Source organism: Oncorhynchus kisutch, linkage group LG8 (genome assembly GCF_002021735.2).
Source record: "Oncorhynchus kisutch isolate 150728-3 linkage group LG8, Okis_V2, whole genome shotgun sequence".
Classification (NCBI taxonomy): domain Eukaryota; kingdom Metazoa; phylum Chordata; class Actinopteri; order Salmoniformes; family Salmonidae; genus Oncorhynchus; species Oncorhynchus kisutch.
The window spans coordinates 48063944-48078316 of record NC_034181.2 but is presented as its reverse complement, the minus strand read 5'-3'; the positions used below and the strand labels follow the sequence as shown (position 1 = coordinate 48078316).

The 14373-nt window shown below is 42.5% G+C and overlaps 1 protein-coding gene across 3 annotated transcripts in view; it reads left to right on the top strand.

Annotated features, from left to right (window-relative positions):
• Positions 1 to 14373, top strand: part of LOC109895592 (MAP kinase-activated protein kinase 5-like) — a 37362-nt gene that overhangs the window by 3640 nt on the left and 19349 nt on the right. For 2 of the 3 annotated variants that reach the window (XM_020489422.2, XM_020489421.2), the window contains exon 2: positions 8205 to 8278. In XM_020489422.2, coding sequence (XP_020345011.1) covers positions 8205 to 8278 — 74 coding nt within the window. Of the gene's footprint in view, positions 1 to 7577; positions 7772 to 8204; positions 8279 to 14373 lie in introns of all 3 variants that reach the window. The other variant, XM_031830475.1, reaches the window with a different exon arrangement.

Below are 14373 nucleotides of genomic sequence, written 5' to 3'. Positions count from 1 at the left end.
CTGGGCAACTCTAGCATGGCAGAAATTTGACGAATTGACTTGTTGGAAAGGTAGTCATCCTATGATAGTGCCGTGTTGAAAGTCACTGAGCTCTTCAGTAAGGCTATTCTACTGCCAATGTTTGTCTATGGAGATTGCATGGCGGTGTGCTCAAATTTATACACGTCAGCAACGGAATTTGCAGAAATAGCAGAATCCGCTAATTTCAAGGGGTGCCCACAATAACAATAATAATATGCCTGCAATAATAGTTAACATGGCTTTTGTATGTCTATCGTCTATTTTTATTTTATTTTATTTCACCTTTATTTAACCAGGCAGGCCATTTGAGAGCAAGTTCTCATTTGCAACTGCGACCTGGCCAAGATAAAGGAAAGCAGTGTGACAGAAACAACAACAGAGTTACACATAAACAAATGTACAGTCAATAACACAATAGAAACATCTATGTACAGTGTGTGCAAATGTAGAAGATTAGGGAGGTAAGGCAATAAATAGGCAATGTAGGTGAAATAATTACAATTTAGCATTAACACTGGAGTGATAGATGTGCAGATGATGATGTGCAAGTACAGATACTGGGGTGCAAAGGAGCAAGAAGATAAATATCAATATGGGGATGAGGTAGTTGAGTGTGCTATTTACAGATTGGCTGTGTACAGGTTAGAGGTCGACCGATTAATCGGATTGGCCGATTTCAAGTTTTCATAACAATCGTAAATCGGTATTTTTGGGCGCAGATTTGCCAATAAAAAAAATGGTTAGTTTTTATACGTTTATTTAACTAGGCAAGTCAGTTAAGAACACATTCTTATTTTCAATGACGGCCTAGGAACGATGGTTTAACTGCAACCTACTAACTACAACCTAAAACTTTTTACCTGGGAATATTGAAGACTCATGTTAAAAGGAACCACCAGCTTTCATATGTTCTCATGTTCTGAGCAAGGAACTGAAACGTTAGCTTTCTTACATAACACATATTGCACTTTTACTTTCTTCTCCAACACTTTGTTTTTGCATTATTTAAACCAAATTGAACGTTTCATTATTTACTTGAGGCTAAGTTGATTTTATTGATGTATTATATTAAGTTAAAATAAGTGTTCATTCAGTATTGTTGTAATGGTCATTATTACAAAAAAAAAAAAAAAAAACGGCTGATTAATCGGTATCAGCTTTTTTGGTCCTCCAATAATCGGTATCGGCGTTGAAAAATCAGTCAGTCGACCTCTAGTACAGGTACAGTGCCCTACTCTGACAGCTGATGCTTAAAGTTAGAGATGGAGATACAAGACTCCAGCTTCAGTGATTTTTGCAATTCTTTCAAATAATTGGCAGCAGAGAACTGGAAGGAAAGGAAGTGTTGGCTTTGAGGATGACCAGTGAAATATACCTGCTGGAGCGCATGCTACGGGTGGGTGTTGCTATGATCTGAGATAAGGCGGGGCTTTACCTAGCAAAGACTTCTAGATGACCTGGATCCAGTGGGGTTGGCGACGAATATGTAGCGAGGGCCAGCCAATGAGAGCATACAGGTTGCAATGGTGGGTAGCATATGGGGCTTTGGTAACAAAACGGATTTCAACCTGTGCATCCTGATCACGTCTGGTGTGGATGGACAAAATCAACATGCATGCGATTCCGACAATGAATCCACAGATGAAAGGTTAAACCGAGTTTGTTTCTAGTAATCTCCTCTCTCAGGCTTCTTCTTCTTTGGACTTTTATATGGAGGTTGGCAACCAACTTTAAGGTACATTACTGCTACCAACTGGACTGGAGTGTGGACGTCAGTTCATCTTTCAATCACCCACATTGGTAAAAACCAATGAGATGGGAAAGGCGGGACTTTAAGCGTGTCAAGCGTCACAAATATAATCATGTTTTTGGATAAAATAAGTTCTAAATATGCCTTCGGGGTAGTTCATGACCCTAAGGTGGCAACACATAAATTATAAGGGATTTCAATGTTTTTTTCCATTTATACTGTTCAGTCCAACTCCAAACAAAACCGTTTTTATCTATTTCTGCATTTGCTGCACTTTTATTATAATTTCCACACTGTACATATTAGTTAAAATGATCAGTTAATTGAACTGTTGGAATCATTGAATATAATATAATTCTGTAGTTGGATTATAACAGGCAGCAGTGAGGAATTAATAAAAACAAATATATTTCATCTTTATTTAACCAGGTAGGCTAGTTGAGAACAAGTTCTCATTTGCAACTGCGACCTGGCCAAGATAAAGCATAGCAGTTCGACACATACAACACATAGTTGCACATGATTTGAACAAAACATAGTCATACAGTAGAAAAAAAAGAAAACAAAGTCTATATACAGTGAGTGCAAATTAGGTCAAATAAGAGAGTTAAGGCAATAAATAGGCCATGGTGGCGAAGTAATTACAATATGGCAATTAAACACTGGAATGGTAGATGTGCAAAAGATGGATGTGCAAATAGAGATACTGTGGTGCAAAAGGAGCAAAATAAATAAATACAGTATGGGGATGAGGTAGATAGATGGGCTGTATACAGATAGGCTATGAACAGGTGCAGTGATCTGTGAGCTTCTCTGACAGCTGGTTCTTAAAGCTAGTGAGGGAGATGGGAATCTCCAGCTTCAGCGATTTTTTTTTTTTTTGCAGTTCGTTCCAGTCAGTGGCAGCAGAGAACTGGAAGGAAAGGCGACCGAAGGAGAGATTTGCTTTAGGGGTGACCAGTGAGATATACCTGCTGGAGCGTGTGCTACGAGTGGGTGCTGCTATGGTGACCAGTGAGCTGAGATAGGGTGGGGCTTTACCTAGCAGAGACTTCTAGATAACCTGTAGCCAGTGGGTTTGGCGACGAGTATGAAGCGAGGGCCAGCCAACGAGAGCGTACAGGTCGTAGTGGTGGGTATTATATGGGGCTTTGGTGACAAAATGGATGGCACTGTGATAGACTGCATCCAGTTTGCTGAGTAGAGTGTTGGAGGCTATTTTATAGATGACATCGCCGAAGTCAAGGATCGGTAGGATAGTCAGTTTTACAAGGGTATGTTTGGCAGCATGAGTGAAGGAAGTTTTGTTGCGAAATAGGAAGCCGATTCTAGATGTAATTTTTGATTGGAGATGCTTAATGTGAGTCTGGAAGGAGAGTTTACAGTCTAGCCAGACACCTAGGTATTTGTTGTGATCCACGTATTCTAAGTCAGAGCCGTCCAGAGTAGTGATGCTGGATGTGCGGGCAATGGACGGTTGAATTGCATGCATTTAGTTTTATTTGCATTTAAGAGCAGTTGGAGGCCATGGAAGGAGAGTTGTATGGCATTGAAGCTTGTCTGGAGGTTAGTTAACACAGTGTCCAAAGAAGGGCCAGAAGTATACAGAATGGTGTCGTCTGCGTAGAGGTGGATTAGAGAATCACCAGCAGCAAGAGCGACATCATTGATGTATACAGAAAAGAGAGTCTGCCTGAGAATTGAACCCTGTGGCACCCCCATAGAGACTGCCAGAGGTCCGGACAACAGGCCCTTTGATTTGACACACTGAGCTTTATCAGAGAAGTAGTTCGTGAACCACGTGAATCATTTGAGAAACGAAGGCTGTTCAGTCTGCCAATAAGAATGTGGTGATTGACAGACTCGAAAGCCTTGGCCAGGTCGATGAATACAGCTGCACAGTAATGTCTCTTATCGATGGCGGTTATGATATCGTTAAGGACCTTGAGCGTGGCTGAGGTGCACCCATGACCAGCTCGGAAACCAGATTGCATAGCGGAGAAGGTACGATGTGATTCAAAATGGTCAGTAATCTGTTTGTTTACTTGGCTTTCGAAGACCTTAGAGATGCAGCTTGTCTAGATATAGGTCTGCAGCAGTTTGGGTCTAGAGTGTCTCCCCCTTTGAAGAGGGGGATGACCGCGGCAGCTTTCCAATGTTTGGGAATCTCAGACGATACGAAAGAGGTTGAACAGGCTAGTAATAGGGGTTGCAACAATTTCTGCAGATAATTTTTAGAAAGATTGTCCAGATTGTCTAGCCCGGCTGATTTGTAGGGGGTCCAGATTTTGCAGCTCTTTCAGAACATCAGCTATCTGGATATGGGTGAAGGAGAAATGGTGGGGGCTTGGGCGGGTTGCTGTGGAGGGTGCCGGGCAGTTGACCGGGGAGAAATGAGAGAGAGAAATGCTTATTGAAATTCTCAATTATAGTGGATTTGTCAGTTGTAACAGTGTGTCCTAGCCTCAGAGCAGTGGGTAGCTGGGATGAGGTGCAATTATTCTCCATGGACTTTAGTGTCCCAGAACCTTTTGGAGTTTACTGCAGGATGCAAATTTCTGTTTAAAAAAGCTAGCCTTAGCTTTCCTAACTGCCTGTGTATATTGGTTCCTAACTTCCCTGAAAAGTTGCATATCATTGGGGCTATTCGATGCTAATGCAGAACGCTACAGGATGTTTTTGTGCTGGTCAAGGGCAGACAGGTCTGGAGTGAACCAAGGGCTATATCTATTCCTGGTTCTACATTTTTGGAATGGGGCATGCTAATTCAAGATGGTAAGGAAAGCACTTTTAAAGAATTACCAGGCAACCTCTACTGACGGAATGAGGTCAATATCCTTCCAGGACACCCGGGCCAGGTCGATTAGAAAGGCCTGCTCGCTGAATTGTTTTAGGGAGCGTTTGACAGTGATGAGGGGTGGTCTTTTGACCGCATAACCATTGCGGACGCAGGCAATGAGGCAGTGATCGCTGAGATCCTGGTTGAAGACAGCAGAGGTGTATTTAGAGGGCAGGTTGGTTAGGATGATATCTATGAGGGTGCCCGTGTTTATAGATTTGGGGTTGTACTTGGTAGGTGCATTGATAATTTCTGTGAGATTGAGGGCATCAAGCTTAGATTGTAGGATGGCCGGGGTGTTAAGCATGTCCCAGTTTAGGTCACATAACAGCACCAGCTCTGAAGATAGATGGGGGGGCAATCAATTCACATATGGTGTCCAGGTCACAGCTGGGGGCAGAAGGTGGTCTATAGCAAGCGGCAGCGGTGAGAGACTTGTTTCTGGAAAGGTGGATTTTTAAAAGAAGCTCATTGTTTGGGCACAGACCTGGATAGTAAGACAGAACTCTGCAGGTTATCTCTGCAGTAGATTGCAACTCCGCCCCCTTTGGCAGTTCTACCTTGTCGGAAAATGTTATAGTTAGGGATGAAAATGTAAGGGTTTTTGGTCTTCCTAAGCCAGGATTCAGACACGGCTAGGACATCCGGGTTGGCAGAGCGTGCTAAAGCAGTGAATGAAACAAACTTAGGGAGGAGGCTTCTAATGTTAACATGCATGAAACCAAGGCTTTTATGGTTACAAAAGTCAACAAATGAGAGCTCCTGGGGAATGGGAGTGGAGCTAGCCACTGAAGGGCCTGGATTAACCTCTACACCACCAGAGGAACAGAGGAGAAGTGGGATAAGGGTACAGCTAATGGATATAAGAACTGGTCGTCTAGTACATGCGGAACAGAGAGTAAACGGAGCAGGTTTCTGTGCATGGTAGAATAGATTCAAGGCATAATGTACACACAAAGGTTTGGTAGGAGGTGAATACAGTGGAGGTAAACCTGTGCATTGAGTGACGATGAGAGATATTGTCTCTAGAAACATAATTTAATCCAGGTGAGGTCACCACGTTTGGAACTAAAGGGTTAGCTAAGGCGTATTGTGCAGGGCTAGAGGCTCTACAGTGAAATAAGGCAATCACTAACCAAAACAGTAATGGTCAAGGCATATTGACTTTAGGGAGAGGCATGCGTAGCCGAGTGATCATAGGGGTCCAGTGAGTAGCTCGGCGGGCTGGAGACACGGCGATTCAGACAGCTAGCGGGACGGGGCTAGCAAGCTAGCAGAAGGTCCTTAGAGGGACGTCGCGACGGAATAAGTCTGTTGTAGCCCCCTCGTGCTGTTATGTCGGCAGAGTAGTCGTGATGGATCAGCATGGCTCTGTGTGGTAAAAGGGTCCAAGCTAATTGACAAAATAGGTATAGTGGCCAAAGAATTTGTCCGATGGGTCTCTTCAGCTAACAGTCCGATATGCTCTAGACAGCTAGCGGGCCGCGGCTAGCAGATGGGCATTCAGGGGACGTCATGATGGAGGGGCCAGTTGAAAACCCCCCTCGGGCAGATTACGTCTGTAGTCCAGACGTGATGCATCAGCTGGGCTCAGTGTCGGCAGTGAAGGGGGTCCAGGCCAATTGGCAAAATAGGTATTGTAGCCCAAGGAGTGGCTGATGGACCTCTTCGGCTTTCCGGGAGATGGGCCTAGCAAAGGCTAGCTCCAAGCTAATTGGTTCTTGCTTCGGGACAGAGACGTTAGCCAGGAGTGGCCACTCGGATAGCATCTAGCTAGCTGCGATGATCCAGGTGAAAAGGTTCAGAGCTTGCGGTAGGAATCCGGAGATATGGAGAAAAACAAGTCCGATTTGATCTGGTTTGAGTCGCGCTGTGCAGACTGGCAAGAGTTGTCCGGGCTAAAAGGTTAGCTGATGACTGCTAGCTGACAACTAGCTAGTAGCTAGTTAGTTGGCTAGCTTCTGTTTGGGTTTCCGGTTCAAAAGAGCAGATCCATACCACATTGGGTGAGGCGAATTGCAGGAGAGTATGTTGAAGTTGAGGTTAAGAAAAATATAACAAGATATACACGGGACGGGACAAGACGAGGACAAAGGTGTCTGACTGCTACGCCATCTTGGATAAAAATGACAGAATAGGAACCAAAGTTTTCGTCAGTGTTTCCAGGTGACCCTAATTAGGTGTTATGTTACATGTTTGCATACTTCATGTAGCTAGCTAGCCAATATATTCATCCTTATTCCTATCTGATTCGATACTGTTACACAAACATGCTTATCTAGGCCTACGTCAGCACTGGTACTAGGCGGTATTAGATAACTAAGTTTGCTCTGACTCTTAGTACACTTAGCAAGCTAGCTAACTAGCGATTAGCATTAGCAGCTAACAAATTATTTTAGCAACACCTTGCTAAGACAAACTAGCAAACAGTAGTTTGCAGACAGTAAGATACACAAAGAAATAGTGTAATTATAGAATGCTTGTGGAAAGCAGCATTTCACCAACAATTATGCATCCATCTGACCATGCAGAGTGATCGAGCAACTGCTCTCTCCTTGAGTGTTGGGGGCAGGGTTTGGTGTAGTTGGGGGCAGGGTTTGGTGTAGCTCGGGGCAGCAGGGTAGGCTAGTGGTTAGAGCGTTGGACTAGTAACCAAAAGGTTGCAAGTTAAAATCCCCTAGCTGACAAGGTAGAAGGTTCTGATTCGAGAGGTGCCGTTTGCATTGCCGAGCAGTGAACAAGAACATATGAAATCCAGATTTTAGATGCTATGTTTTGGTCTGGCTTTGCGCGGACATGTTTCCTCTACTTGGAATCCATTTTTCGAAATAATTTAAAAAGGTTCCTAAATTTGGGCTAGGGTATTATAGACTAATTAGCCTACCAGATGCTTTTAGCTGGAAACACTTTAATGTATTAAGGCTATGTACCGCCCTGTGAAGTGTGAACCCCCTTTCCTCTCTCCAGGTTTGTCTTAAATGTTACCCAGCCAGCCTCCCAGTGTGGACCGCAGACAACCCCTCAGCTGCCTGGCCTAGTCTACCCTGCTCTTCTCCACTACACTTAGTGTGTCATTGGGCATCCATATCAGCCATAATATCTTATCCATGTGGCCCCTGCTCACACAGCTGGGTTAGAATGTGCTAAGGATGGGAGAGAAGGTGGGTTTTTGAAATAGCCTTTCACCGAGAATTGGAACACAGCTTGAGCCAGACCGCACACCAAAAGCTTCAAGGGCCAGAATGGTCCACTAGACTGAAAAGGAAATGCTTCAAGTGGCAATTGAGTTTACCCTAAGCATTTAAAACAACTCTTCCCTTGCTGTTTGTCAAATATGCCCTAGCTAGCCATAGGATAGAAATGGTAGAAGCAGAGCCCAGAGGTAAGGGATAGGTCTCTGGTCCAAGAAAAGCCTTGAGTAATTGTTATGCGTTACAATTCGGTCCAAGTGTCAACACAACAGGAGCTTGACCTAGCAAAAGAGGGATTAGCCAATTTTAACTGTGAACAGGGATGCTGATGCCTACACTTGTTTGGTGTGTGACATTTTTCCAATATCTATCTCTTGTGTTTGTCCTCCTCTCCCTCTCTTAGGAGACCTCCATCTTGGAAGAGTACAACATTAACTGGACACAGAAGCTCGGGGCAGGGATCAGTGGACCTGTTAGGTGAGCATTCTTCTGAGTTTGCCCTATTTTGCCTAGTTTGCCAGGGATACTAACTAATTTGTAGGAGATGCATAAATGATTGCATATTAGGCCTGCGGATGAGGTTGAAGAGTGGTCCTCCAGAGGAGTCCAGTGCTCTTAGACTGGAAGGGGACTAGTGTAAACCCTGTTAAGGCTCAGCAGAATACTGCCCCCTTTGGATGAATTGCGTGCCCATAGTAAACTGAGAACTTTTGTCCAAAATTGCTAATATATGCATATAATTATTATTATTGGATAGAAAACACTCTAAAGCTTCGAAAACCGTTTGAATTATGTCTAAGTATAGCAGAACTCACAGGGCAGGCAATCTCCCAAACTATTTTTGGGAGCCTGAAACTTGGGGCAATTTTGACGTCATCGCCCCCACCCTTCCCAACCAGCTATGGATCTGGAGACACTTTCTATGTCTTCCACTAGATGTCCTCATTCCGTACAGCGTTTAATTGTGCAAATCCCGCGAGTTTTGACCCTTTGGGAGGCGAAAGAGTGGATGTCGCGAGAAAATACCTGGAGACTAGAGCGCGCTTTTAGGACAGACCTTCCTTTGTTCCAGAATGCCTGAGAAGAAGCACGTTTGTCCGATAGATTTGATAATGGTTTTGTACGTTTAGAACATCCTAAAGCTTGATTCTGCACTTAGTTTGACCAGTTTAGTCGACATATAATATGTAATTTTGAAGTTTTGATGCGCAACTGTTCAGGACCAGAAGTAATTTTGGATGCATTTCAGCTGGAACTCATAGCATATGCTACTATAAAGGCACGAACTGAAACCAAACGTTATATTAGGTAAGTATGACTCCTTCCACTACATTCTGATCGAAGACCATCAAAGGTAAGGGAATATTTATGTTGTAATTTTGTATTTCTGTTGACTCCAACGTAGCGGAGAAATATTGCTTACGTCTGAGCGCCGTCTCAGATTATTACACAGTGAACTAATTCTGTTAACGTTAAAAATAAATGTGGCACAGCGGTTGCATTAAGAAGCAGTTTCTAACTATATGTAGAACATGTATATTTAGTCAAAGTTTATGTTTATTTCTGTTATCCGGCGGTGCTATCTATAATTTCTCCGGACATTTTTGAGAATTTTCTGAACATGGCGTCAATGTAAACTGAGATTTATGGATATAAATGGCATATTATTGAAAAAAAAACAAATGTACTGTGTAACATGTCCTATTACTGTCATCTGATGAAGATTTTCAAAAGGTTAGTGAATTATTTTTCTTTTAATCCTGCGTTTGTGATTGCATCTTTTGTTCGACAAAATGGCTGTATATCGTCTGTCTTTGGTGGTGGTTTGACATAAATATGTGCTATGTTTTCGCCGTAAAACATTTTAGAAATCTGACACGCTGGCTAGATGAACAAGGTGTTTATCTTTCATTTGAGCTATTGGACTTGTTAATGTGTGGAGGTTAAATATTTCTAAGAATATTTTTGCATTCTGTGCGCCACTGTTTCAGTTGAGCGGGGGGGTGTGGTACCCCTTGGGGAACCTGTACCGTTAACAAGTTTTAAAGGTGGTGTCACTCAGTGTGTTTACAGTGCTAGGGCTGGGAATTGCCAGGGACCTCACGATACAATATTGTGCCAATACGATATGTATTGTGATTCTCACGATTCTATATACTCCGATTCGATATTGCAAACTTCTACAGATGCACCATCAATAGCATTCTGTAGGGCTGCCACCTGGTACACAAACTACACCGCCCACAAGCGCATGACTCTACAGAGGGTGTTCCGGTCTGCCCAACGGATCACCGGGGGAAACTGCCTGCCCTCCAGGACATCTACAGCACCTGGTGTCATAGGAAGGCCAAGAAGATCATCAAGGACCTGAGCCATGGCCTGTTCACCATGCTACTATTTAGCAGACAGAGACAGTACAGGTGTATCAACGCCGTGACCGAGAAACTAGAAAACAGCTTTGATCTCCAGGCCATCAGTCTGTTGAACAGCCATTACTAGCCAGCCACCGCATGGTACTCTGCCTGGCAACTTAGACTGCTGCCCCATGTATGAAGGGATATTGAACACTGGTCATTTTTACAATGTTGACATACGCACTTATATGTATACTGAACAAAATTATAAATGCAACAGGTAAAGGTGGTCCCATTTTCATGAGGTGAAATAAGTGTGTGTATGTATATACACAAGTTTGGGGTCACTTAGAAATGTCCTTGTTATTTTGAAGATAAGCTGATTTTTTTTTTGTCCATTTAAAATAACATCAAATTGATCAGAAATACAGTGTAGACATTGTTAATGACTATTGTAGCTGGAAACGGCTGATTTTATAATTTTTTAAAACATTTATTTAATTTTTTTGAAATATCTAGTGTTAGCTATTATTATAATTTTTTTAACCTTTATTTAACTAGGCAAGTCAGTTAAGAACAAATTCTTATTTTCAATGACAGCCTAGGAACAGTGGGTTAACTGCCTGTTCAGGGGCAGAATGCCAGATTTGTACCTTGTCAGCTCGGGGATTTGAACTTGCAACCTTCCAGTTACTAGTCCAACGCTCTAACCACTAGGCTACCCTGCCTCCCCTAATCCAAGTTTATCATTTTAAAAGGCTAATTAATCATTAGAAAACCCTTTTGCAATTATGTTGGCACAGATAAACTGTTGTGCTGATTTAAAGAAGCAATTAAACTGGCCTTCTTTAGACTAGTTGAGTATCTGGAGCATCATCATTTGTGGGTTCTATTACAGGCTCAAAATGGCCAGAAACAAAGAACTTTCTTCTGAAACTCATCAGTCTATTCTTGTTCTGAGAAATGAAGGCTATTTATTTCATGCGAGAAATTACCAAGAAACTTCGACAGCTGCATCATGCTTGGGTAGCCAGTGCCACATCACCTCCTTATTCAGAAGTCTCCGCAGTGGCTCACACACTTCAGAGAGGCGCGGCATGAACTTGGAGAGAGAGTTCACAACACCTATGAACCTCTGCACTGCCTTGGTGTCTTTGGGGTGGGGCATGTCCTGGATTGCCCTGATTGTCTCTGGGTCTGGTCTGAGGCCCTCTGCAGACAGGATGTGGCAATGGAAGCGGACCTCTCTGACTTTCTATCACTTTAGCATCATGGTCTCGGATTGCCTCATCGGTTTCTCCACAGATGATGATAAGTTTGTCATCCGCAATAGGCTCATGGTCAATCAGGAGTCCCCCCCCCCCCGCAGGTACGCCTGCTTTTGCGTGCTTTTGGCAGCTTGTACAGTACATCATCAAATGTCTGCATTATGTACAGTGCATTCGGAAAGTATTCTTACCCCTTGACTTTTTCTACATTTTGTTACGTTACAGCCTTATTCTAAAATTGATTAAATAGTTTTTTCCCCCTCATCAATCTACGCACAAATACCACATAATATTAAGTCTGTCTGGTAACAGTAATGTTAATGAATTACCGTTATGTGTTTTGAAGGACTCTGTTGCTATATATGACAACTGAAATGCTGAATTGTTTCAATGAGCACTTTGTATCATCTGGTAGGCTGTTTGATTCAGTGTCCTCTGTCTCTGTACAACCCTGTGTGGATGAACCAGTGAGAGCTGGTCAAACTTTTAGCTTTTTGCCATTCTCAGTGCAGGTGGTACATAATAAAGCCCTGAAATCCTTAGATCAGAGAAAGCCTGCAGGTCCTGATCTTTTGGATCCCTGCTTTTTAAATCTGGCAGCTGATTTCATAGCTGAACCACTTGCATCTCTGTTCAATCTAACCCTGGAATGTAATGACATTCCAAAGATCTGGAAATCAGAATTTGTCCTACCACTTTTAAAAGGGGGAGATCCAACTCTTTAAATAATTATAGGCCAATCTCAAAGCTGTCACCCCTGGTGAAAATACTTGAAACCCTTGTAAGTGAACAGCTAAAAGAGTTTTTATTTACTAACTCTATTTTATCAATGTACCAATCGGGCTTCAGGAAGAAGCATAGCACATTTACAGCAGCCATGAAGGTTTTAAATTATATCACTGAAGCCCATGACAAAAAACAGCACTGTGTCTCACTTTTTATTGATCTCTAAGGCTTTTGATACAGTTGATCATGCTATACTAAAGCAGAGATTGTCGAGTGTAGGTCTTTCGGAGCATGCCGTAGTTTGCAAACTATCTGTCTGATAGAACTCAGTGCACTGAATTTGATGGGCTTTTGTCTGTTAAATTGTCAGTCTTGAATGGTGTGCCCCAAGGCGCTGTACTTGGTCCTCTCTTATTCACTATTTATATAAATGATTTAGACAAAAATGTCCAAAATGCACAACTTCATTTTTATGCTGATGATACTGTTATTTACTGTTGTGCCTCGTCTCTTACAAAAGCTTTCCAGAACATGCAAACTGCTTTTTATACTGTTCAACATACCTTGTGTCAATTGAAGTTTATCCTCAATACTGACTAAACTAATGGTGTTTTCTAATGCAAGAAATAGACCTCTGAACCTTTCACCTACCTGTCAGGGCAAGGAGATTGAGTTGTAACCTCATATAAATATATTTAGAATTTTAATTGATGACGGCCTCTTAAATTGCATATTCAACAACTTACAAAAAAATTGAAGCTGAAATTGGGATTTTATTTTAGGAATAAGGCCTGTTTTTCATTTGAAGCCAGAAGGAGGCTAGAATCAGCTACATTTATGCCTTTACTAGACTATGAGGATATTTTATATATGAATGCTTCCGCTCAGTGTTTGAGATCAATTGACACTTTACCATGGCACTAAACTGCAAAATCCTTACGCACCACTGCACTTTGTATACCAGGGTTGGCTGGCCTTCTCTTGTCACTTGTAGGCTCAGTCACTGGTATACTTTTATTTACAAAGCCATTTTGGGTTTACTACCTTTTTATTTGTGCATTTTTATTGTTCAGAAATGTGGTGGGTACTCTCTTCGTTCGCTGTACTTTATCCTGCTAACTGTTCCAAATGTCCGAACTGAATTTGGTAAAAGGGCTTTTATGTACTCTGCGCCATCGTCTTGGAACACCTTACAAAATACTTTTAAACTGGAAGAACTTGTCCCGACTGGTGTTTTATAAATCACTGATGAAGGATTTTGAGGCTGATTCCCTGACCTGTCAATGTTTTTAATTTGCTGTTTTATACTTTTGTGAATTCAATGGTTTTTACTAGATTACTTGTAGTTTTTCATGTTGTCTGTCTGTAATTTTTTTAAAGGACTTGGTGCTGCCTATCTTGGCCAGGGCGCTCTTGAAAAATAGATTATAATCTCAATGAGCCCTTCATGGTTAAATAAAGGTTAAATAAATAAATAAATAAATAAATGACAAAGCAAAAACGTTTTTTTTTTACATTTTTGCAAATGTATAAAAAAATAAATCAACTGACATTTACATAAGTACTGCCTCTTTCCTCAGTACTTTGCTGAAGCACCTTGGCAGCGATTACGGCCTTGAGTCTTCTTTGGTATGATGCTACAAGCTTGGCACACTTGTATTTGGGGAGTTTCTCCCATTCTTCTCTGCAGATCCTCTGAAGCTCTGTCAGGTTGGATGGGGAGTGTCGCTGCACAGCTATTTCCAGGTCTCTCAAGAGATTTTCAATCGCTTTTCAAGTCCGGGCTCTGGCTGGGCCACTCAAGGACATTCAGAGACTTGTCCCGAAGCCACTTCTGCTTTGTCTTGGCTGTATGCTTAGGGTCGTTGTCCTGTTGGAAGGTGAACCTTCGCCCGAGTCTGAAACTTGCTCCAGAGCGCTCAGGATTTTCATTAAGGATCTCTCTGTACTTTGCTCCATTCATCTTTCCCTCGATCCTGACTAGTCGCCCAGTCCCTGCCGCTGAAAAACATCCCTACAGCATGATGCTACCACCATCTTTCCTCCAGACGTGATGCTTAGCATTCAGGCCAAGGAGTTCAATCTTGGGTTCATCAGACCAGAGTATTGTTTCTCATGGTCTGAGAGTCCTAGGATCCGAGGAAACCTTACACCATCCCTACGCTGAAGCGTGGTGGCAGCTGTGGGGATGTTTTTCCATTGGCATGGACTGGTAGACCAGTCA